The 26,400-nt window shown below is 37.5% G+C and overlaps 2 protein-coding genes across 4 annotated transcripts in view; one reads left to right on the top strand and one right to left on the bottom strand.

The window, feature by feature from the left end:
- Nucleotides 1-11,880, top strand: ARMC10 (armadillo repeat containing 10). Its single transcript, XM_035342246.1, has 6 exons — nt 1-235; nt 1,453-1,604; nt 3,084-3,218; nt 4,531-4,707; nt 6,422-6,493; nt 7,978-11,880. Exons 1-6 carry the CDS (start codon nt 1-3, stop codon nt 8,233-8,235), a joined length of 1,029 nt encoding a protein of 342 aa, XP_035198137.1. The 3' UTR covers nt 8,236-11,880.
- NAPEPLD (N-acyl phosphatidylethanolamine phospholipase D) overlaps nt 11,106-26,400 on the bottom strand; it is a 21,031-nt gene continuing 5,736 nt past the window's right edge. For all 3 annotated transcript variants that reach the window (XM_035314811.1, XM_035314813.1, XM_035314812.1), the window contains exons 2-5: nt 21,136-21,439; nt 15,292-15,938; nt 14,280-14,394; nt 11,106-12,334 (exon numbers count right to left, since the gene is read on the bottom strand). In XM_035314811.1, coding sequence (XP_035170702.1) covers nt 12,209-12,334; nt 14,280-14,394; nt 15,292-15,938; nt 21,136-21,439 — 1,192 coding nt within the window. In that variant the 3' untranslated portion in view covers nt 11,106-12,208. The remainder of the gene's footprint in view (nt 12,335-14,279; nt 14,395-15,291; nt 15,939-21,135; nt 21,440-26,400) is intronic.

The following is a 26,400-nucleotide window of genomic DNA, read 5'->3' on the forward strand; positions in this document are numbered from 1 at the left end:
ATGCCCAGCTCCTTCAACTCCCTCAGCTCCCTTCATCTCCCTCAGGCCCCTCGGCTCCCCCCCAGCGGCGGGGCGGTGCCGGATGTGGCGGCTGCTTCCGCGGCCGGGGCGATGGGGGAGCGGCGGGGGGCGGTGGCGAGGGCGGCCGCGGCCGGGCTCGTGCTCGGGGCCGCCGCCTGCTACTGCCTGTGGCGGCGGGCAGCGGGCTGGGGGCGCCGGCGGGGGCCGCCCTCAGGTGAGGCGGGGAGGGGATGGCGGCAGGGCCGGGGGCTCGGTTGCCTTCAGCGGCTGGGAGAGGCCCCGAGCCGCGGGGAGAAGCCGCCGTGTGTGGCAGGGGGTGGGCTCCGTGTGAGGGGGTGCCCTACAGGGTGCTACAGAGGATGTGTTATTTAAAACAACAACAACCCCCAAGTTAAATTTCCCTAAATTCATTTTTAATTCCCCGAAACTGTATATACAATCGATGTATCTACTTACTAGGTTTATATGCTGTTCTGGTATTGAAGCTGTGTTCCCCCATAACTCAAAGCTAAGCAGAGTGGGCTTGAAGGAACTTGCAATGTGAAAATGCAGATGAGGATAAGAACCAATTTATTTTGTTTTCCAAGCTAGCTGTTGGATTATCATAATTTACTTAGATTTTATTTATTTATTTATTTATTAAATCAAGGAATATGATTGTTTGCCTGAGGAAGTGCTGGCAGCAAATATGAGAACCTGTGAAGGATTTCTTAGCCTTCAGAAGTCATTTCCAGCCATCTGTGACTAGTCCAGATTGGGTCTTCAGACAGCTACTTAAATAGTTCTACCTCCAGCCTGGCTGAAATTGGCCCTTGTTGTCATTAGTGTCACTGTTTTATGAAAGCCAGGTACTCCATAGCATCATTCTGACTGAGAAGCGGCCTTCCTCAGTTAGCCAAGTGACTGCACTCTGTGAACAGCAGCATTCTTAACATTTTGGCTGTTACTCTGTCAAAGAACCTTAGTTTACTGGCAAAATGTCATTAGCGTAATTTCTGTAAATAGTAGTCCTCAAATCAGGAGTTTTATTCTCTTTTCCCATGGTGTTCAGACAGATCTCCGTGTTTCATTTCAGGGAATGTTAGAAAAAAATTGCATGTTTGGTAAATATTCCTTATAATTTTGAATGGGAGGTTTGCTGTTGGTTAACCAAAGAGTAATATACACCAAGCTCTGTTTACGTATTCCTTTTTTTTTTCCTACTTTGAAAAGAAGTAGCCATGGGATTCAGGAAAAGGGATGGAAGTCCTGCTCTGGTAAAACAGAATCTTTTTGCTATGATATGGTGGTTGGGTACAGTCAAACTCAGAACAATATGTACTATAACTAAGAGCTAAGGCTCAGCTTGGTAAAAAAAAAAAAAAAGCATTCACTGGTAACTGTGAAATGTCTGAAACTTGGTATTAAGTATTTCATTTAATTTTTAAACAGTGACAGACAAAAGTCATCCAGAGTCACACCATACCATGGATGCGGATGCTCTACAGAAACTTATTCATTTGCTCCAGGCCACAGATGATCCATTAATTCAAGAGCAAGCTTTAATCACTCTAAGCAACAGTGCCGCCTTCTCTGTAAATCAAGTAAGTATTGTTCTGTAAAAACAATGGTGTTTCAATACCAGTCGGTATGGAAAATGAAAGGTGCTGTTTTGCTCAAGAGTGACACAAGACTAAGAGCTAGGTTATCTTGTGTTCCAAAATGTCTATGCCTTTATTTCCTGCTAGTACAAAGAATGTAATTTACCAGCCTTAGAAGAATTATCTAAGCTTAATCTTTGTACAAATTACATTTATACAACTCTGTCTGTACAGCATTCTGTGTTTTCAAAGTACTGTAAATATCTTTATATCTTTTGTTGCTTACAGTTGTGTAATGTTAATTAAAGGGTTGAATTTGAGACAAGTTAAATAATTTCAGGATCTGATCTGAAATCTACTGAGATAATTTAATGTAGTTTTTTATGTTTATAAAGTTGCATGCCATTTGCATCTTAGTCGCTTCCCAACTAAGTCTCTTCAATTCAGTTGGGAATATGATGCAGAAAAGCTTTGAGATGGATGCACATTTTCATGTCTTTGTAAAGGCTTAACCTCCAGGGTTGCCCTCACACGCACTTCTCTTTTTTTTTTTTTCTTTTTCTTTTTGTATGGTACTTATGACAGCTGTCTATCCTGGCTGCTTAAAACTCTTTTCGTAGTAGAAATTTCTCAGAACAAAACGTAACTGAATCAAGACCCATTTCCATTTTCTTGAAAACAGTGAATTGGTCTTTTGGTGATTATTAGGCTTCTAAATGAAAAAAAAAATAAGTGCAAGGGAAAAGAAAGACAAAGTTTTGTAATTTCGTCATGTAGTAATATAAAGCTTCATCTTGAAATTCTCTTCTGATCGGACAGAACTTTTAGATACTGTGACCTGTTCATTGCCTCAACTATTCTGTAAACTTGATATGCAATAATTACCTCTGGTTGTGTATAACCTGTGATGCTTTAAGCATTCTTTGCACCAAGTTTTAGAAGTAAAGGCATTATGCCATTGCCAAATAACATCAAATACTTTGACCATAAGCAGGACTATTGGTAATTTCAATTGAAGCAATATATTCAAAGTCCAAAGGCAGCTTAGTGATTGCACATCTTAGAATTAACAAGCTGTATCAAATCCTTCCCCAATTTAGCACAAGCAAAGCATAATGGATATTATTCTACCAGCTTTAGGAGTTGTCTTAATTTGCAGGCTCTTCAAAATTCTAATATTTTATGAGCAACTCTTCAGAAGGATGTATACTATTGATGTCTGTGAAATGAAATTACTTTCCAACATGATTTTGATACTGTAATGTGGTAATAGTTTCAAAATAAATGCCATACATAGTTTATTTTTGTATGGAATGATAACATAAAGAAATAATAAACTGCTAACACTCTCTAAACAAAGTAGTCTGTCACATGGAAGTCCTTCACACATTCCATGTGGATTAAAACAGAAACTTTGAGTAAAGCCTTCAGCATTTAATTTAAAATTTTTAGTAGTCTTATTATGTGTCTTTTATATTTCAGGATATAATTCGAAATTTGGATGGCCTTTCTGTTATTGGAGGGATGCTCTCAGATTGTGTTCCCAAAGTTACAGAAAAAGCACTAAATGCACTTAATAATTTGAGTATGAATATTAAAAATCAGGAAGAGATACAGGTAAGTTTCTTACAGGGAAAAAATAAGAGTAATTGAGTCACAGAAAATAGTACAGGGCTTTCAACATATTTATTAAATACAGGGAAGGATGCTAAAATGATCTGAGGTTAGACATATGAGACATCAGATCTGGATGATCTGTGTATCCTAAGGCAAAATGGATGACTTAGAAATGCATCGTAACACTGGCAATTCCTTTTATAAAAATAGATACTTAGGAAACTAGACAGCCTGTGTTTAGCGTTCACCAAATGCCACTGGACAAAGATTGTGCTGTTAATTTACAGTGAAATTATGTGAGGCAAGATGATTTCCAAATACGTCTAGAACATCAGTAACAGTTGTTTAATAAGATGGGTAGCAGGCTGAGCCTAGCATGACGCCTAGGCAAAGGAACTGGATAATAAAATGGTAATTGATCCCTTGGGCTTGTCTGCAATGCAGTTTTCACTGTGATATTTTAATCCTAAAAGATGAGTCTGTAACAATGACAAGTCCTGCTGGTAGATACAAAAGATGGTATGGATGGAATAGGACCAGACATCAAAAAAGCAGCCACTTTTGACATTATCTGATCGAGGACTGTCCCAAGTTTACATGCAGGTTGGAAGACTTCTGGTATTTTTTTCATTAGCTTGATAAAAAGACATTTTGACTGTATGTGGTCATTTGCAGCATCTTTGGTGCTGAGCACCGTTTTTTTTTTTTGTTGTTGTTGAAATGATGCTTGCCAATTGAAAACATTAATGTAGGCATATAGGTAGAAAATAACTCCTTTGATAAATGCAAATTTTTTTTTTCTTAGTTAGGGCTCCAAGATTCATTGTGTGCTGTCATCCAGAAGAAATCTAGGTAAATAATAGTTGCAAGTGGCAGTTGTCATCATTGTTCTTGAGGAGTATGCCAGTGAATGGGCCACACACTTGGAAGAAGGGATGTCATTCCAAGACTTACCTTTAGCTTGATCTCAATATTTAAGAAGACCTTAGTTGTTGTAAGTGATTTTTGAAACAACTTCTTAAAGCAAATGCGCCACTTCTAAGATGGTGTCAAAGCAATTTGGGTTTTCAGAGTAATTTATGCTTCAGGGAAGTTACTGAGCATGAGTCTGTACTGTCTGCTTCATCAGGCCAACAGAGTATCTGTGTGTATTAAAAACAAAGCAGAGCAAAGCACTTGTTTCCAAGTACCTTGATCAGATTACGTATTCAACAAGCAATGTTCAAATTAGTCTACTGTTGCTAGACCACTGATACTATTTGTGAATATAAAATCTGCTTGTATTAAAAAGGAGCCTTCCCTTTTTCCCTAGGTATATATTGAGCAAGTTTGTAAGAATGTTGAATCAGCCCCTCTGAACTCTGATCTGCAGCTCGCTGGGCTCAGGTTGTTGACAAATATGTCTGTTACCAGTGCCTACCACCATAAGATGATAAACCAGATCCCATGCCTTCTTCGTGTGCTTTCGGAAGGATCTGAAAGGACACAGGTAATGAGTACCATATTCTTACAAACCAGTTATGAAGCTGTTTTACTAGCTTCCTTTCTACTGTTTTTGTTACATGGTTTAGAATGTGCTTAGAAAATCAAATATTCCTTGATAATAGCAGATAGCCCATAAAATCTATAAAATATGGATCAATATTATTTTCTCCATGTAGATTGAGGAAGAGGAGGGAGAGGGAAGAAAGAACATCTTGATAGTGCGTTCATTGAGCTACAGCTGTAGCAAACCAGTACTGTGTGCACTGCTGTTGCTCTATGCCTTTGCTACAGCAACTCTTGAATTCTCTTCTGCTTCCTAAACATTGCAATTGCATCACAGAGCAAGGAGAATCTGCATGTGAAAGGCGTCACTGATGCATGAATCTCTGGGGAAACACACCAAGCTGTGATAACCTGAGATCTCCATTTCCTTTCCTTACGGTTATTACATCTCTTGCAACTGAGTGGCAGCAATGGGAAATTATTTGTGATTCTGTGCTGACTTGTGAATTATTGCCAGAAGTATTGAACGAGAAAAGCTTCAAATGGGGATTTCAAATGTTGAGCTTCTCATCCACCAATGCCCCCAGGGCCTTCTCCTCAGGGCTGCTCTCAATCCATTCTCCACCCAGCCTGGGTTTGTGCTTGGGATTGCCCCAGCCCAGCTGCAGGACCTTGCCCTTGTTGAACCTCATGAGGTAGCACAGGCCCACCTCTCAGGCCTGTCCAGGTCCCTCTGGATGGCATCCCTTCCCTCCTGCATGTTGGCTGCATCACACACCTTGGTGTTATCAGCAAACCTGGTAAGGGTGCACTTGATCCCACTGCCCATGTTTCTGACAAAGATGTCAAACAGCACTGGTCCCAGTACTGACTCTTGAGGAACTCCTTTTATCACTGGTCTCCACCTGGACATTGAGCCATTGACTGCAACTGTTTGAGTGCAGCCATCCAGCCAACTCCTTACGCACGGAGCAGTCCACCCATCAAATCCCTGTCTCTCCAGTTTAGAGACAAGGATGTCATGCATGATGATTTTTAGGAGCAGTGTGTTAGTCCATCTTGTGAAAAACACAGATGCATAAGGGAATGAGTAAGTAAGTACTTCTGGCTTGTTGAATACACATTTCATCAGGAACAATATCATCTCTAAGTATAATGGAAAAAATAAACTGGAGTTGCTGGGTATTAGAATTTAGTAGCTTGCTTTATTTTTTCTCTGAATCCTGCGCTTTATCTGCTTATTCTTTAGATTGGCAGCTGTTTTCACTGCCATCTCCTGCTTTTAAAATACTAAGAAAGTGTCAGTCCTGTATTTAAGAGTTGCATAAAACTGGATTACAGAGTGAGTTGATTCATTTAATTTGCTGATACAATCATGTGAAAGCTGAAGTCCTAAGAAAAGGCATGTTCAATAGTCTTTTTCATCTTTAAAAAAAAAAATAAGCCAGTAGAGAGTATATTGGAGTCCTTGCAGTCTGGTGACAAAAGCAGCAGCTTGACTACATGAATCTTTCCTTCCTTTGGTGAAAATTTGTGTTCAAAGACTGTCAGAAGAAAGGAATTGTTATGAAAAATCAGAGGATAGTAGACTACAGTAAAATATAGCGGGGCAAGTTGGGGGTAGACAAAAGTGCTAAAGAAGATAAGGGAGTACTAATGCTCTCACACATCCTGGTTTTAGAGCATGCAATGAGCTTGTATGTTCGTCATTTCAGATTCAAGTTCTGAAAGTACTTGTGAACTTATCTGCAAACCCAGCCATGACAAGACATTTTCTCAGAGCACAGGTAAGGTTCTTGTTATTTCATTTTTTTAGCATTTACATATGTAAGTAGATGTGTAAATGCATTAGAAGAACTTATATATTACAAGTACATATGCAATTCCAGCGTAAAATTTTAGCAAGTACTTCGTTAAAATTAATAGCTAGGTGTACACATTCTTTCACAGGTTAGCCTTCTAGATTGCAGTGTATTACACATTAATTGCAGACTGTATTTCTTGCAAATGGAGAGTCACAGAGCATATGCATTTGAAGGCATTTGGTCATACTAACTGTGCAACATTCCAAATCAGAGAATGGTTTGTGTTGGAGGGGACTTTAATGATCACCCAGTTCCAACCCCCTGCCACCAGACCACCTCCCACCTCCCATCCAGCCTGGCCTTGAACACCTCCAGGAATGGGGCAGCCACAGCTTCTCTGGGCAGCCTGTGCCAGGGCCTTACCCCTCTGGGAGTAAAGAATTTCTTCCTTATATCTAACCTAAACCTACCCTCTTTTAGTTTAAAGCCAAATAATTAGTGACAACTTGGGGACTGTTCTTACTTTCCACCAACTGGGTAGTACCATGAACTTTTTAAATTAATATACAAAGTACCCTGATGAGTTTCAAAAACAAGCTCAAAACCTCCCTTCCAGACATGCAGTCGATATATAGATTTAGGATAGGGTACAAAGTTCAAATAAGACCAGTACTGTAGATCGTTTTCAACAGCTCTTTCAATAGCTAACAGTCTGTACCAAAAAAAAAAACCACAAATTCTACTGAAATCCCCACCTCCCTTCTCAAATGCATCCATAAATCTTTTTCTCTAAGCATTATAAATAAGCTTTCTTTGTGCATTATTTATGTCTCCATGGAGAACTTTATCTGATACTTGCTACTTGGCATACAGGTTTATTTCAGTTACATCCTTTCCTCACAACAAAACAAAGATGTATGACTAGAATGGTTCTGCATCCTCCTCCTCCTCTCCAGAATAAATTCCTTAAAATATACAATGGCTGATTAAAAAATCAAACTTTGTTTTTTGACCTATCTGCCAAAAGCAGAGCTAGTCTAGATACTGCCCTATTTTCATGACTAAAACAAGATTAGGGTAGCTAAATGTTCAGTTCTCTGTTAAAAGTGTTCCTTTTCCTGTTCTATCAGATACATTAACATACATTCAGATCACCACAGAGGGCAAACCCAGCATTATTTAGAAGAAAAGCAGACCCTCTTACAGATAGGAATTTTCCAGACCACTCTATTTTAGAGATTGAAAGTATAGAGCATTGATCAGCCTGTGATACACACCCAAGCCACTCTTTTCTAAAGAGGAAACATGCATGCTGTGCAGCATGTATAGTTCTGGTTTATATAGCTTCTGTTTTAGGTGGTTTAGGGGCAGATATTTTTTTTCCCCCCAATGTTTTAAAGTTAATGTTAAATACATGTAACTAAATCCCTGATTATTAAGTATGGATTCTTTATTTAATATCCTAGGTGCCATCACTGCTGTTACTTTTTGACAACCGCATAAACAGAGATATTCTGCTTAGAGCCCTGGTGTTTGCAGCAAACTTAAAAAAGAATGTGAACAATGAAGGTGGCACGATGATTCAGGACCAATACAGTGAAGATTCAGTTTTCTCTATTCTCTGCAGGGATTCTATCCCATTTGCTCAGAAGCTGGCGTCTTTATTGCATCACCCTGATCAAGAAGTGAAAGAGCAAGTTGTGAGAATACTAACACAACAGTAATTTTAAGAAGTGACTGACAAAAATATCTAATCTTAAGATTAGATATAAAAGAGTACTGAGTAGTACTAGGCACAAATCAGTTATTACAAAAGAGATTGCAATATATTTAATAGAGAGAGCATAACAGATGTCTTATACGAGGTAAAGCAGTAAGTTATTGGTACTGAGAAACCACTATCCAGGTGGTACATGTAAGAGGGAGGCACACTTTAAAGCAGGAAAGCTTTTATATATGTACCATGAATATTTTAAATGGATGAATAAAGTCAGTCTAAATATTCCCAATGTCAGTTTTTGTGCCTTAGGTTTTTACAGCTGTTGATTATCTATAGAATGACTAAAGATTCAGGACTTAGAGTTTAGGCATTTACATTTTTATTAATCTGACATCTATAAGAAAGCTACAGGCAAACCTTAGAAAATCTTAAACAGAAACAGTACCAAACTACCACCGACTTCCTGCAGAAATAGTATTTTCAATGAAAATTGTAATTAAAATTATCCAATGCTGTTTTTTCATCTTAACTGCAGAGAATACTAAGCATATGAAAATGTAGTATGAAAATGTATCCATTCCATTTAGCTAAACTGCAGTGCAGTTAACCGCAACATAGAAGGCTTCCATACTTGAACGAAATCATAAGGATTTTTATCTCCCTTTAGTGATAACTCTAAAAGAAAGCATACATCTTTTTCAAAATACTTTATTATGAGTCAAAGATTATCTGCAGCTCTGCTTTAGTATCTTCATTAGAGAAGTATCATGCATGTTTTTACAAAAGCTTCCTGTTCTGTGGGAGCCCTCAGGCCTGCTTAGAGAGACTCAATGAGAGGAGCTTTTGGAGAACTCTGTTCCTCTCATCACCATCATTGGAACAGGTGCGTCTGTTGAGATAGCCACCATAAGTTTCCATTCATCTCTGCAGCATTAATTCAAAAATGCAATGGAATACATCTAAACATTGTAAAGGAAACTGAAGTTTCATTGATGAACACAGAACATGTAGTAGAAAACACTTTACCTTAATACTACTAAAACTTCCACAATACCAAACCACGGAGAAGTTAGCATCACATGTAAAGGCTGGAAAACTTCTAAGAGAACTGCATTATCTAAACGATTACTAGATGCTATCTTTTTAAGTTAATACATACATTCCTCTGTTAATAACATAATATTTTTCTTTCTGTATACTCAATAGATATTTATTTTCAGTAGATAACTTTCTTCAAATAGATAGAACTGCAAGAAAAATATGCCCTGATGGATAATTTGGTAAAGCTACATACGTATCATTTGTGTATATGTAGTTTTTAACTCAATAGGAATATCACTAAGGCAGAAGTTGGCACAATTCCCACTCCAGAACTCTGACAATCACTGCATTTAGAGTGAACTTCCCTTTCTCCTTCCCACTGGTCCCCCCCCAAAAAAAACAAAAAACACCACTGTTCATTTTGCAACATGCAAATTACAATACAATCACTTAATGTTTTGCCATTTTTTGATGGCCTTTTTTTCTGCTTCTGTATTTAACAAATAAGTCTAGGTCAGATACTGCAAATTTTTTTATATCACCTTTCTCTTCTGAGACAAAAAGAAATTAGTCTGTTCCAGGTATATCTGATTTTATGTGCATATATTTTCTTAACCTCACCCATGGAGATGCCTAGATGCCCCTCTCCATGTTCTTAAACCTAAAAATAAGTTTTTCAGACATCATTTTTTTTGATAGTTGCTTCTGTCCACTACCAAAGGAAAGAATAAGAATTCAAATGGCCATTGTCTCCTCTATTTAAAATACATGAAAACTTTTTGCAACACTGCCTCTATTTTTTCTGGAGTAGAAAGAGCTATTTTTAAACCTTTTCTTCACAGAACAATACTACTGAGATGTTTTCAAACAATGCAAGACTCTCCAATGTCTTCATAAAACTGTCTTAATTTTTCATCCCCTGCTCCATGCCCCATATGGAATCTTACCAACACCAAAACAAAACATAGCAGTTACTGTTCTACATACAAATGCTGTGAACGAATGCATCTAAAACAAAACATATTCCATTACTGACATACTCTGGTACTTATAATTCAGTACTCTACATTTCTGCTTAGCTATAACAGGTACTCCCTATTTCAGTTTCATTTTTTCTTTCTAAAATGCAACATTTTTTTTACAAAACACAGTCTATTGATTTTGAAAACTGAAAAAACAACCTGAGTTCTAGCCTTGTCCTTCAAAGTACTCATAACATCCTGCAGCTTGGTCTCTTCCACAATATTGTGTGTGATACGTTATCCTAACCATTACTGAAGCTGGTGCTTAAATGCTAAGCCCAACACAGATGCCATCTGAAATGTCCTCCCCTAAATCAACACTGAACTAACAGCAGGAGTTTTAAACCAGTTTTCAATATATTCTGATGATCACATCTAGACATTCTGGTGATAGGATTGCTAGTAGAAATACCTTCTCAAATAAAGGAATACTGATTTTTGTTAGATATGAATTTCACTAAAGGAATATGAGCTATTTTTTCTTACACGTAATTTGTCTGCTCTAGAACCCTTCCTCACAATGAACTGGCACTAACTGATCTTTGCCTCCTTCTGCTGTTCTTTGTTGGTATTAATTTTAAGACTTCTAGGACTTTCCAGCAGAGGTTTTATAAAGGCTAACTGTTAACAATTAGAGATCATTTCAGTTTGCTCCTAGCACGAAATCTCAGTGACTGGTTTTAATTTGCTGCCAGAAGTCTTTAGATCACGGGGTAATAATTTACCTTTTAAAAAAAATTGATCTTCATGGAGTATGAACGCAAAATGTAATGCACAAGAGCAGAAAAAAAAGACCCAAATATCCCATAGATGAGAAAAATCATGAACAAATGATTTATTTTCCAATGAATTATGAAGGCAAATAACCTTTATTTTTTATTTTTATTTTTTTTGGCAACAATAGGCTTTAATTCTGTAAATGAGCATGGCAATTTGATACAGATACATTTAGCCAAGTATTACAGTAGTAAGTAATTTTGTAGTCTCTCATTCAACTTTAAAATTATGGGGAAGCTATAAGGAAAAATTACCACAGCCCTTGCTTCAGACTTTTCACTTTAAAAAAAAAGTACTTAATAATAGGTTGAGTCAATGCAAAGACAAGCGCCATTAAGGGACTCTTGCATCTCATGTACTGCATTTGACAAAAAAGTTATTTTAGACACATTCAGACCTAACTTAAAGACACTGACAAAACAATATTAGGGTGCAGATATTCTGTCCACCAGTAAGTATTTACACATTAATGTTGCATTATTAAGTGCTCTCTCACTCTCTTAAAGGCACAGTTCTTTAAATCATTTTAAAATTCAGCTTTTGTGGTTCCTCAGTAAATGAAAGCGTAGAAGCACTCAGTAAAATAATTATTTTACTGTGCTTGTGCTTTACCAACACAGCTGTACTGGGAGACTCCCACATAACAGAGTGGAGCTATCAAGAAACAGGGCGTAATTTTAAAATTAATGACTAAAAAGTGGGAGATGACATTTTGACAATGAATAATTCAAGTTAGCCATTAATTATAATACTACATCCTGCTCTGAGGCTATTATTGCTGTTATAGGTAAGATGAAGAGTTGAAAAAACAAGGAAACCTGTACAGCATACATCAGTGATGTACGTAAGAGTGAAACTCCAAGTTATACCCAGACAATACCTTATATATTAACCAGTGTTTAGATCACCTCTCAACATTTGTGAGCAATTTAACTAGTAAAATCAATTTAACAGAAAAACAAAAATGTGTAATCATAAAATGAACTTTATATGCAAGCTTTAGTTATGAAGCTGACAAACCTGAAATCTAGAACTCAAATTCACTCAATCTGCTTTGTAAGTACATCAAATTAACATTTGTGATATTAATTTCTAGTTCAAATCAAACAAGGCTTACGAGGAACTGTTACTGGTTCATTATTCAGACCCATCATTTGTGCTCAAGTCCCGTGTTTCTCCATGGCTTAACACAAAGAAGTCTTCTTTTTTCAAGCCGTATCTTTCAAGAGCTTCATTCAGTTTAACTGGAGGATCCAAGTAATACTGGAAAAGTAAGAACAGTACGAGGAAAAAAAAACAACAATTGAAGCATATGATGGAAAAATGAAAAAAGTACCACCAGTCTAAAAGACTAGTTTACATTTTAAATATTACCCCAAAAAAAGCAGGGAACGTGTTTGTCAAATTAAAAAATGTTTGGTGTAATTTTTAGTTTTTAAACAGTAAGAATACTGATTTACACTCTTCAGGTAACTAGTAAGATGCAACTTATCCAAAATTCAGTCTTCTTCAGTGTAATTAGATCTCTTAAAAGCAGAAACATGGTTATTAGTTATTCTTAGCACAGAGGAGGAAGTATTAACAGGCAGTAGATGGCGCTTTCTTGCATTAGTAAAACCAACTTGTCAGTTTTAACGTGTAAGAACTAGTGCCATTTCAATATTGCTCCTCTGAAGTTACTTCATTGTATTTGTTATATTTCAAAAAAGGCATCATAAGGGAGAATCACCCACCCCCCCCTTTTTTTTTTTGCTAAATAACTAATTTGTATCTCAAGTGCTAGTGACACAGCTTGTTACAAGTATCATGCATAGAAAATGTTATAACTGAAAACATTGTGTCAGGTGAACATACTTAACAGCTTCAGAACAAAGTTACCATGACAACCTGGTGCAAGTGTTGCAAAGAAAGTTGAAAAACAGCTACCAGACAAGGTGCAAACTATATGTAGATGCCATGCTTCCCTTTCAATGTATTTTTTGGTCATTGTTAAGGTAACCAGGTACCTGCTTATTAGATCTGGGGACATGGGGCAGGGAGAAAATAGGCAACAATTCAGGATAACCATTTTTTTCCTTATTTTTGCCCGTAAAAGAAGCTGATATTTAACTATGAATCAAAAATAGTATTCAATTTCTTTACTAGACAGACATGATTAATAAATACTGTATTGAACTAAGGGCACTCAGTGCTTATGGTTTCTAAGTGATGCACTGCTGAGTTTGCTTCTGTTATTGCACAGATGTCCCTACCTACCACGTTCATTATTCACACTACAGGATATGTTCTAGTTATTTAAACCTCCATACAAGCATCCTATTTCTTCACAAGTTATTCACTGCTTTTTTTGTTGTTTGGTTGTTTTTTGTTTGTTTGTTTTTGTTTTGTTTTTTTCTTTCTGCCTTCATATTCTAAAATTCCTGGTAATGCACTATCATATCTACTTTATTTTCCACATGGAATGCTTAGAACCAAAGAGTTGTAGGCTTCTATACTGAATTAATTTCTTTCTCGTCTTCAGGCGAAAGAGGAGCTGTTATGAGAATCAATCTATTGATTGATTAAAACCTAAAGTTTCAGACTTTAGGGCACACATGAAGTTATTGAAATGCTTGACTAAAGTCTGATTTTCTTTGCTACTTCAGTCTTTCTCTGCACCGTATGTTTTGCATTTTAGTGTTTACTTCCTAACCTTATACCATATACAAAGCAGGAATGTGGGCAAATGAAAAGTGTGCAAGTGTGCTCTACTGGAGAGATCTACTACCTGTATTTACTTTCTCTAAATCAGCAGGACTACACTTGTAACTATTTCTGTGCATCTGGTTCCTTCGACAACAAAGAAGGGACTTTAAACGTGCTGCTTAGCGCAAGGTTCCCAGCGTGGCCCTCTGTCTCACGGCTTTTCAATCAGAAAGAAATTCAACCTTAAAAAATATTTTTGCTAAAGTTACAAAATGCTAATAAATCTCCAGATGTTTCAATAACTCTGCTCTTTAAAATTAATCTTAACCATGGAAATATGTTATGCAGTTATGAAAAGGTAGGAATTGTTTTAACTGCAGTACCTAGAGGAAAACCTGTCACTTACATAATGTCACATTTTAAGTATATACTATGTATCTGTAAGTGTAAACTGCAGGAACAAAGTTTCATTAATGATAGTGCACCCAGGTAATCTGAACTCATATACAGTACTCAAATGTACCTCATTTGCTAAAGCAAAGGTTCCCCAATGAATTGCTACAGACTTCTTTGCTTGAACATCAATATGGATTCTTACGGCTTCTTCAGGATCCACATGCTGGTGTTTCATAAACCACCTACCAAAACAAAGTACATTTTTTGTGTCACATAATTAAGTGCCAGGTTTTTTTGTGTTTTGTTTTGTTTTTTACTTGCACTCAGTTGCAAGGAGTCTTATAAAAATTCACTTGCCTAATCAAAAAGTTATGGAGTATACATGCCTGAAGAACATACAGAGAACTCAAAATCGACAAGCTGGAATATACCAATGTACCCACAGAACAGCAGCTCATGTACTTTATTCCCCGTCATTTTTTTTCTTCCCTGTATTTTTAATAGTATTAGTACATATTATTGGTACCTGGAGGTAGTAGAACAATAGATTTAAATTCTATTTAATTTAATTCTAGTATTGCTTGTCAAAAGGTATGTGCTTCAGAAGATAGCTGAAGAAATGGTAGTAAAGCAGAGGAGAGAATCTGGCAATTTTTGGAAAAAAAGAAAAAAGATTTTTACCGCATTGTTCTTGACTCTTATCTTCCTTACCTAGCGTATACATGCTTTGCTTCCAGCACTGTATGAATGTTATCACCTAGAAGTCTAGGTACCCCATGATAAGTAGGATACAGATATCTCAACAAATAGATCTGATACTACAGCAAATTCATCTGTCTGCTGCTAAGTTGCAAAAGCAGCATAAGGACTGAAGCAAGGGAAAAATGCAGCATGCTGCATGCATCTAGATGATGTAGGTTATGTTACATGATGCTATTTAAGAGAAAAAGCCATGAAGTAATTCCAGATTTTTACTCAACATTTTTCATGGAAAAAAAGTCAGCTGATTTACCTTTGCTGCACTTAATACTAAAGAATAAAACCTCAGAACACCACACTTTTTGTTTGTTTTTGGAGGGGGATGTCATTACACACACACACACACACACACACACACACACACACTTAGATTTTCATACCTTGGCTCATAAGCTCCAATGGGGATGGCTGCAAGATCAAAAGGTCCAAACCTTTTACCTATCTGTTCAAAAGCAACACAGTATCCAGTGTCTCCTGAAAAGAAAAATCTATTCCAAGGTCCCAAGACAGACCAGCTGCCCCACAGAACCTTGTTGTCATCTGTCACAGTCCTTTTGCACCAATGTTGTGAAGGGGTAAAGACAAAAGTTACCGCATCATGGCCAGGGACACAGTTCTCTTCCCACCAGTCCAGTTCAATCACATTCTCACAGCCACATCGCTGCATCCAGTCTAAGAGCCCTAGAGGCACAAACCAGCGCAGCTCGCTGCCGAAGCGTTCATTTAAACTTTTTACACTGTTGTAGTCCAAATGATCGTAATGGGTGTGGCTGATCACGACTGCATCTATTTTGGGGAGCTGGTCAACTGTGCACGGAGGTCCTCGGAAGCGCTTGGGACCCATCAGCTGCACCGGGGAAGCCCGCTGGCTGAAGATTGGGTCAGTAAGAAACACAATTTCATCCATTTCCACCATAACTGAGGCGTGTCCCAGCCACGTCACTCGCATACCAGTTCCGGTCTTTCCAACACGTTCCGGGTTTTGAACAAAATACGGTTTTAAAACTGGAAGCTCTTTATCAAGTTCCTAGCAAAGAAGGACACAATATGCATGAGATATCTCAAAATGTACTTGGCTATGGAATAAAAACTTCATATAAGGCACAAATCATTACAGTCAACTCGTTTTGTTTATATTTTAAGCAACATAACAGCTGCAATACAGATGCCTTTGTAACGGCCATTTTCCCAGCAACATCCTCCTAAAATTACCTTTGATTTTTTCACATTTTCACTTCTCTCACAACAGAGAGGAGAGAGCTCAAGAGTATTCCACCATGCCAAAAGACCTACCAAGAGAGAGCATGTTTGAAAGCATTACAGTGAAAGCCCTGCAAGGCATTAACAGCCATCTGAGACAGGCCTCACAATTGTTTGGTCTTCCTGACCTGGAAAGGAGTATGTACCCTGTTACTGCGACATGCTCCAGTTCAGCTTCTGCAACTAAGTGATGCCTCCCCAAGCCCTAGCACAAATAAGTCACAAAATTTATCCCAGGGATAAAAGAATACAATGTTCCCAAAAATATTGGCCAAAGCTCTGTTCTACCAGCCTGTAGCAGACCCTCTCTCTCCAGTATGGAGAACCACCACCTGGAAGTTATCCTCACTTGGTTCTGTTGGCTTTTACACTTCTCTCATCGTATCTGCCAGTATAGTGAATACTGGCTATTAGCACAGCACAAAAACTCAAGTCTCATTTTTAAGAGGGTCCTTTAGGCACTTAGTTACACTTTTCAAGGAGTTTTATTGAAACTTTCTAAGTAATCAGAGTTTCATTATTTCTGAATAAATCACTGTACCAGTCTGCCCGTAGGTTCAGGATGCAGCCTCATGAATGACTTACATCAACCAAAATCCATACTCCCGTGTAACAAAGTTAACAAAACCCTCCCCCATCTGCCCTCTTGTTCCAGCAGGAATGCTTACGCAGTTCTGAGATCTGACACCTCAGAGAACTGATTCAGCTGAATATTAATCCAGAGGAGGAAAAAAGCTTTCAGCTTGGTCAGCTTCCAAATTTGACTCTGCACAGCCTCAAGAGTGCTGTATTCAGCACAAAGGAGGCCACGGCTGTATGTTATCTACCGAAACTGACCATCAAACCACCACTCCATTCTCTCTTTTTGAACAGAAGTTATGTTCTCCACTGCAGTTTGGTTGAAATGTGAATGGAAAAAGCTTTATTTGTAGTACATAAGGGTTTTCTATTAAAAAAGGTCCTCTCAGAGTTCCTGACCATCTCCATCTCTGTCATACGGAGGCTATAGCTCTCCTCCCAGATAGCTCTGGTCTGCACTCCTCACATTACTTGAGAAGAATTTTCCTTTATTAGGTGACTTCTGACAACTCTTCTCTCCCTTCTAATCGCTCATGTCCCAACACTTCTGGTTCCCAACTGCATTCTCCCTGTCATGGTTGTTGCTTTCATTCTCTGCCTCCAGCATAGCAGATAAACACTATCAGATAGCTCACGACGAGCCAGCCTCCCACTCCCTTGAAAGCCCAGCTGATGCTGTAACAGCTTAGGAAACTAGGATTTCCTTTGCTAAAATAGCCCTGGTAGCTTCAGGGAAGTTACTTATTCTGCAATATTTTATTGATTTCGAGGGCATACGTCGGGGTGGATACTGAAATCTTACTGTAAGTAATAAAATATTCATGGAATTGCTTTTTCTGAGAGCTAACGGACAAGGCACGTGTCTCCTGGAAAACATTTCATTACTGTCTCCAAAAAAGAGAGGCATATACTTACTGTATAGAGAACCTCTAAAGCTGAATGGTTAGTGCAATACAATCAGTTAATTCATACAACAATAAACAAAGTATGATTAGTAGAATGAGAAAAGCTGTTGCTTCTCTAGGAAAAAAATAAGAAAGTGATGTTTCTATTTCATTCTAAGTACACATCAGTACCATACTACTCAAGAATGGAAATCAGGTCAACCCATAGAATTATATGTGGTTAAATCAATAAAACAGATTATATCAAGGAAATTAAATCCAGGCATGAAATTTAATAACTCTCACAATGCGTTTTATGTCAGTAAGTACATTTTTATGGAAAACATTCTTTTCCAAGTACTTGTTTTTGCACTGAAGATCAGACAAGTTCAGTGTGTCCTCACACTTCTGCATCACAACTATGCCCACAAAGGCCATAAACTCTTAGGAAAAAACTAAATTCTGCCATTTCAGGTAAGAAGACAGCTCAATCATTCTATGTCTCAAATAGGAAGGCAATTGCTTGGCTTTCTCATCAAATGAGTAAAATAAGTCATTCTGCTTATTGGCTACACTGTTTATGTCAAACAAAGTTCTCTGGCCAGTCCTAGTAGCGCCTAGCAGAGGTTTTATGCTAAGCAAGGAGCTGCTTATGTACAATGATTTCTCACTCATCCTGAAGAGAGGAAGATGAGACTCAGTTCCAAGACCCAACATGTCTCCTCAGGGACAGCTTCAGTTTCAACTGGTGGCGAAGGGGACAGGTAGTAAAATTAATTGCCACGTGACAGTTCAGTCAACAAGATTACATATTTAGTATGTGCAACACGGTTTCCTGATAACCAAAGATTTTCGTCGTTCAAAACCTGGACTGAAAGCCTACTTTTAAAGCAATGAGCACTCGACTAGTCAAATTAGAAGATCTCAAACTAAACCACAAGTTCTACTGGCAGTATACTTTATATGAAATTCTTAAAACTTGTGCAACAGGATAACGAGCAAAATACATAATCTTACAGAATCTTTAGCCTGCTATAGTACATACTGTTCTCTGTCAGACTGACTGGAAACATTAATACCACAAGAATTGTAAGAGTTTTGAAATATGACATCAATTTCAAGTCAGCTACCAACAGAAGAAAAGATGCTGTCTTGTCTTTATCACTGGATCACTGGTAGAATATGATAACTTTCCCTGCTATGTCATGTTGTGTCCCCCACCCCCAGTTCTTTCTTACCTAATGCAAAGGAAGGAGAAACACATGACTGGCTTTGGTAAAACTTGCTAATTAGCTTAGGATTTTTGGCACTTAGTTCATGCTGGGATACCACTGGATTTTTACAGAAATAAGAACATTCTCTATTGTTGATCCAACAGCTAATACTTAAAAGGCACTTCAATGGCACTGAAAAAAAAGCTTTTAATAAAACCTGTAATAAAAGTACAAAAAAAGTTTATGTATTCCAGATAATAATAGAGGCTTGTTGCAAAGACATGATTATAATACATATAGCTTTTACCCACTGAAGTACCTGGATAATTTTTTTTTTTTTGAAGAAACATATGCAAAGCATTTGGTACAGATAAACTGAACCTGCCCAGTATAGCAGCACACTCAAAAGTGGAAACTGGAACAGGAATCTCTTATAAGGATATGCTATCTACCAATGCTAAATAAAGCGTGGAGCCCTTACTTTGAATTTTAAACAAGCTCAGAAGTGCTTTACAGCTTGATTTAGGTGCGGAGCAAACGTAACTGGAACAAGCATCAAAATGGCTGAGGACCCAAGAAGTGTATTTCATTGATCCCTATCTAGGTTCTTCTGTTTCTGATTTACTTCACTGAGCTACTGAATAATTGCAGGTACTTAATTCAACAATTTCAGATGCAAAGCAATAAAATTAGTCCAAAATTAATTCCAGCTGGGTCAGAGAGAGAACGATTTACAACTGGTAGAGTACAGATTTCTTTGTAATCATCCTTTATTGCAGGGATAACCAGTAAATTAAAGAGGAGCGCTGCAGTTCTCCACTGCCATCAAAGCTGTATGTTCTGCAGTCTGCACTACACCTGAGCACTGCCTTCTAGGTAGTTCAGTCACTAACCACTTTCTGACCAGCGTTGACAAGTTCTGCAGTGATAATTATAGCCACCATACACACACAGAATAGGGCAGCAGTCAAAGGCAATTGGGAAAAGCCCAGTTGTGAATTTTACATAAATGTGGCTAAAGTATCGTAATGCAACACACTGCCTAGAAAGCTGTACACTCTGAGACACAACTGCTGTTATTACAAGGTGAAGATGATGTACAGAAGTACAACACCAAGTTTAAACTGGTAAACTGTTGGAAGGGATCCTAAGACCAAAATAGGTTTGTTGGGCTTTTTTTCCTGAAGCCAAATTATTACTACTATAAAACAACTACAGCCAGGATTAATTCTCCCTTAAGGATGCTGTGTCACATATCCTTAAAGAAATCCCCAAATTTCTCACCCTTGTGTTAGGAAGTAACTCAACTTTCCTGCCTGTAAAGCTGATTAAATTACTTCTTTCACAGATAATTCATGTAAGATAAAAATGAAAACATAAGCTCTTTGCTAAATACTGCCTGTGAGATTTATAGCTTTCGCTTGCCTTCTTGGATACTTAAAAGCATTATTAACTCTTGTTGGTTCAAAAATGCTTTCCCTGGTTGAGTACCCTTTAGCACAGCTTTTCTGCAGTGCAAGACAACACATTAGAAAAACTGAGAAGTAATCCTGTCAAAACTGGATCCATCCAACCAATGGTTTTCTAATATCCGTTACTCTTCATGGAGAAGAAGCATCTTTCAGAGGTTGCTTCTCCCACCTCCTCTTTTTTAGACCTTCTTTATGTACACATGTGACATAAGCAATACACAAAGAATAAAAAATGGTGATTCCCAGTAAGCTGGCACTGTACCTTTAATATTTCAGTACAAATACTTGCTCAGATTAGTTTTAATATATGCATTTCTTTATCTTGATATACTGAAACAGAAAAAGACCTCTATAAGTAAAAGACAGCAACTATTTATGTATATTTTTTAAAAAAAATATACAAATGGCAGTATGAAAAATATTTTAAATGAAATATTCCACAGCTACTTTGTCTGATATAAATTATGTTAGTTGTTCAATTCAGAAGGCAATACCTATTAAAAATGGATCAGTTTATCTGTCTAAGTAGTTTATGATTGAGCTAGGAGGTAATTTTTGTTGGTTTTGTAAATATAAATTGAACTGGATAAATCAAAGGTTGGGGAACTAACTGAAAGTCAAAAAAAAAATGACAAGACAGAAAGGATCATCCCACTTTTTGAAAAGAATAAAGAAAGCAATTCCATAAATCAGAAAAACAACACTGAGGAGAGTCTCCAAAAATTGTCTAAAAGGCATTAGTTAGAAATTGTCATGTTTTATCGATTACAGCAGAGGTAAGAGCAATCTAAATTGAGAACAGAATAAATACTTACCTGTTTTGAACATGGCACATTGCTGTTATCTTTTTCCATGAGGCACCATTTCAAAACATTTGGCAAGGTTGGTGACTTCCACGTTGGCCACGGGTTGACAAATCTCCCATCTTTGCCTCTCTTTGATTTAGTTACATCTTCTTCTAACCTGTAGTCCAGCCTGAAGCTTTTCCTGGAGGTCCTGGAGGAATCGCTGCCCCTGGATCCTCGATCTGCGTTCTGAGGTTTTCTCACAGCTTCCTTAGGGTACTGGCTGCCCACAGACGGCTCTTCTATTTTCTTCTCCATATCTTTTTGAGGAGAACTAAAATACATTTTAAATTAATCAATCTCTTCTTGGATTAATGTCAACATTCATAAGACTGAATCTTCTCACACATAAGAAACAAGCCTGCCCTACTCATTTTATGATTTACTGTATTTTTCTGAACAAAATACACTTTTAAAATAGTTGCTGTTACACAAAAGACTTCAAAAACATGCTGTGGCAAGTAGACCTGATATCTCTTTGTAGTGCAGGCAGAATTTTAGTCCCTGGTATGCACAGCTTCAGATACTAACACTATTATCTACCAATTGCAAGACTGAAGGGGGAGGGGATCCTTTCTATTCTTCCAAAATGTAAATTAAGTTCCTCCTGAAACTTATGACATTTAGTGCCCGATGTAATACAATCCTATAAACATGTCCAAGAGACACTGAACTATATAGTGCCTTAGGACTTGCCCATATAGTGACTTTACTTTGTAGTAAGAGCAGCAGTCTCATGTAGCATTAACAACATGTTATTTCTGCCTACAAGATGCATCATGACTGTACACACATCCAAGAACACAATACAAAAGATGTTTGGTCCTGTTTCCTATCTTGTCTAAAACCAAAGTAAAGCTTATTGAAGCAACAGTAAAATTAACTGTTTCAAAGACAAGTTTGATACAAATTTCACTGAAATGATGAGCGAAAGGCCACAGAAGCTTGGAACGTCTCAAATCATGTCTGCCATGTCTGTTCTTAATTCCACTTTGAAATGGAAAAAAAAAAAGTGGGAAAATAACTGAGAAATGTTTATTTCTCTGAATTTCTCACAAATTTGGGGCATTTCTTAGAACCCTTTGAACTCAAGTGGTCAGTCTCATTCCAAACCATGCTTCAGTGTTGGACAGCTTCGGAATATGGAGTCCCATTGATCTCATTAGAACCGAGGTAAAGAAAACAAATATGCCTATTTAATTTAAAAAGCTGCTGAAGTGATTCAGTCGAAGCAAAATGCTTCCATTTCTACACTTACTTTCATCATTTCATTGTTCTGATGATATTTAAAAAATAGGTTGCTGTTTTAAAAAGTGCTCAACTTTCAGGTACTTACATCTCTACCTGATAAAAATTAGAAGATGCCTACTAATGAACAGACAGCATGATACGCTGCTTAGATGCAAAAAGGTTTTTTAAAATTAGAAATTGTGAACTTCGTGCTGTGGAAAGTTCTCTACCACACAGTTTAGACTAGCCACCATTTCATTACCTCAGCTACTTAAACTCTTACTGGTATACGAAGCACTGGTCTAATGTACCAAAGTCAGTCCATTCATACAACGTTACCAGAAATGAGAATAAAGCTCACAGTTTGCTTTGAAATTATTTCTTAAATGTGGTATTTTCTAAGTAGCTGGCTAGGCAGAACTCACTGTGCTGCTCCTAAGTTCATAATTACAGAAAAAAATAGATTGTTACTGCAGCATTACAGCTGGGCTTTTACACGCAGAAAAGCTGTTACCAAGGCAAACTCAAATGCATTTACTGGTGATGCTCTGACTTCAAATGCAGAGCTCTTCCCTGCTACTTCCACAGGGATCAATCAGTTAATAAACAGCAAGTGGGAACACACGTCACTTGTGAAGGCAGGACAAATGTTCAGTCAACACTGAGAAAGCATTCTTGACGACACGTTTGAGAAGTAATACTCTTGGTCATGATCCTGTTTTAAACCTATAATAAATATATATTATTATTATTAGATAATGTATAATAATATATAATAAATATCATAAAGCAATAAAAATTGCTTTTTATCCGTTTCCCTGCAGTTTTACTGAAACTACTCCATTATCCATTTTCTATTTAGCTATAATATACAACATCTGCATCAGAACATTAACTGTACCTGTTGATACTCCTGAGCTGTTTTCTCTATTCCATAAACAATTTACTGGAAACAGCTTTCAATGGAACAGCCACCCAAGTTGCTCTATACTGTTTTTCACACACATAAGGGGTAATTAAAAGAATCAGTGGCACAAAAGGCAGATGGAATATGAAAAAAAAAAAAAGGAGTAATGAATTTTAAGGGATATATTAACTGTTACTTTAACTTAAGAATATCTAGTGTGGCATTCCTCAAAGAGCATCTTCAGTGCCAAGTCCACTTATTAATTTAGCAAAGCATGCAGACACGGCATAGAACATCTACTCTTCTAAAAAGCATCATGAAAACAAATCACAAAAGTTTAACCAGGTAAGTACTTAATTCCAGGAAATTCTTCTGTTAACATCTCAGATGCCTGATTTTTAAATATATATGACTACTGTAATTATTGTTCCTACAAGCCATTTTATATTAGAGAGCAAAGTGCCTAAGGTTTTATTTTTAAGCTTCTGTTTATCTATTCATTCATCTCTTTTTAAAATAGGTGAATTCTGCCTTTGCTTACATTTTTATAAAAACCTTTGATCGTATTCTGAAAGTATAAGCCTCTAGGGGAAGTAGGGATCAACTCTGCTGATTAAACAAAGACAATACCAAAGCATTTAAGGCACTGCAGGTATCTGTCTGCCAACATATTTTCCACATGATGCACATACATTACTTTCATTAGTATTCCATAAGCAACCGAAGGGAGAAAAGACCTCAGCACTCACAGAATACTTTAAACTCTTTTACATGCATAAGAAAAGGAAAAATTTACAAACTAGTAACTGACAAAGTATTCCTGATGAACTGCAGGTTCCTTTGAAGTATCAGTCTCACTGATTCACTTCTGTTTCATTTGAACTGGTAAAATACATGCAAGACTATTTATGGACTATAGTAGAAGAAATCTGACTTTTCTTATTAAAGAGTGGTAGACTCATTTTGAGAAAGCCTGTATGTTTCAATCATTAGCTTAAAATAAAACTCAACCAGTTATTAGTTTAAAGAGATCCTTACCCCTTTTGCAAAAGAAAGCCTCTGAACACAAGGAGATTCAGCAGCTATATTTTAAATATTAAAAACTGCCCAACATGAATGAGCTGATATTTCATCCAGCTTTTCTGAGTTCCTCCCCAAGAAAAATAATAGTTTGGCAAAGAGCTTCCAATAATATTTGAAAACTACATTTAAGCGCTGGATCACCAGCCAAATTATGACCAGCAGAGGTACTAAAACCAAACTGGACAAGAATTGCATTCAGTGGTGGGGGTGGAGGCAGACAGTGAGAAGGGGCCACATCCTTCGTGGGTATTTGTTATCACAAGGTTCTAATAGACACCTTTATTATCCACACTTTTAAATAAACAGGAAAATTCCTATTCTACTAAATTGATTTGTTATCATATGGAAAAGACCCTTTGGTCTGAGGTGACATACCCACAAAAAGGGGCAGGCGGATAGCCACCGCTCCTAAGAGGGGCTCAGCCAGGAGGAAAGGCAACTATCCCAGCACTGGGAGATGCTTTCCTGCTTCAGCTGCACGCAGAGAAGGAAATGTACCAACACACAGGAACTGCTGAACGAGCCCATTAGTCATGCCAAACCCACTGTGCCAGAAGGTACACTATACAGAAGGGAAGCACAGCCCTGTTTGATGAACAGGACAAAGCCTAACATGAATCAAAACACAGAGCTCACACAACTGGTTTTCCAGCACCAGATGCTAAGGGGCCCCTGCGAATCCACAAAGTTGTAGATCAGGCAGGACATGGCAAGGAAAACCTCTGCTTTATGGCAAGCAGGTTTGTTCCTGGAAACAGAATGAGGTTTTTAGGACAGTAGGTTTGGGGTCAATTGTTTATTTTAGCATTGCTTATGTAACTGAAAACTCAGATAAGAGTATTTCGGCTTTAAGTCTTTTCTTTACTTAGGAAAATCATTAAAAGTTTATTTAAACATTTTACTTCCTCCTATCTGTTCCAAAAGAAGGTTGAACACAGGATACATAAAATTTACAAGAAGCACCATCATTAAAATTTCTGTTTTCAAGTGCTTACTGCAGAGCTTCAAGCGCTGCACTATTTTAACTTCACGAGTAGAAGAGCATCAGCACAGTGCTGATACACAGTGTACAAGTCTTCACCTTTTCCACCCAGTCTCTACCAGTCACTACTCAATGCACAAAATGGATATAAAACTCTTCCTACTAAGGATACACATACAGTCACACTAATTGTAAAGTCTGATGGAACAAATTTATCCTTTTCTACCTAGAATCATGGTCCTTATTGAACAAATTCACAACACAGAAAATTTAAGAAAGGGTTACTATGAAGGCATGGTTTACTGGAACCCACCAAGATCCACAAAACTTCATACCTACCTTGCGAACATCCCATATATTTCAGATATCCTTATTGCTCTCTGTTTTAGAAGCAACGAGTTTGGTTCATTTCTAATTGCTGTCTCTCTCTATAGACTACATCCAGGACTTAGATGATGCAGCATGCAGCCCAAAGGGGTAGCTGAATACTGCCACACAACTCACATTTTCTTACAACATGCATATGTTTTATGGCTACAAAAAGTACACTTCTGGCTTGAAACTAGAAAAAGGGTTTCAGCTATTTGCAAACACTAGGGAGCATACGAGTAATTTTTTTGAAAAAAGCCCCCTGCACACTCAACTATCAAACCACTGCCAGCTAAATTTTGGCTGTGCTTTTATTTTTCCTTCGGGTCAGAAATTGTCTGCATTAATTAATGAACAGTTTGAGACCGGAAAATCCTAAATGCATTTAAACTTTTATTGTGAGGTACTTCAGGCTGTCCAAACCAGTTGCAACAGCAGTTATTCCAGATACCCTCTCCGTCTTAGGACTTCACACAAAGAAGCTCTCAAGCATGCAACTAGCTGATCTGCAAATAATTTTATTATTTGAGATTTTCAATTAAAAGCTACAAGCACGAACAAGCGCTACAGAAATTTTCATTCCAATTATCTGATATTTTAACAGCCAGCTAGGTATTCTTGGGGCATCCTGTTCTCCATGATATTTTCAAAATCCCCCCAAACC

The sequence above is a fragment of the Oxyura jamaicensis genome, chromosome 1 (genome assembly GCF_011077185.1).
Source record: "Oxyura jamaicensis isolate SHBP4307 breed ruddy duck chromosome 1, BPBGC_Ojam_1.0, whole genome shotgun sequence".
NCBI lineage: Eukaryota > Metazoa > Chordata > Aves > Anseriformes > Anatidae > Oxyura > Oxyura jamaicensis.

Bases quoted from the DNA above. Each gene is read 5' to 3' on its own strand.
- ARMC10 (XM_035342246.1), top strand. From the start codon at position 1: ATGCCCAGCTCCTTCAACTCCCTCAGCTCCCTTCATCTCCCTCAGGCC. The intron at 236-1,452 runs GTGAGGCGGGGA...ATTTTTAAACAG, and splicing joins CCGGCGGGGGCCGCCCTCAG to TGACAGACAAAAGTCATCCA. The intron at 3,219-4,530 runs GTAAGTTTCTTA...CTTTTTCCCTAG, and splicing joins AAAATCAGGAAGAGATACAG to GTATATATTGAGCAAGTTTG.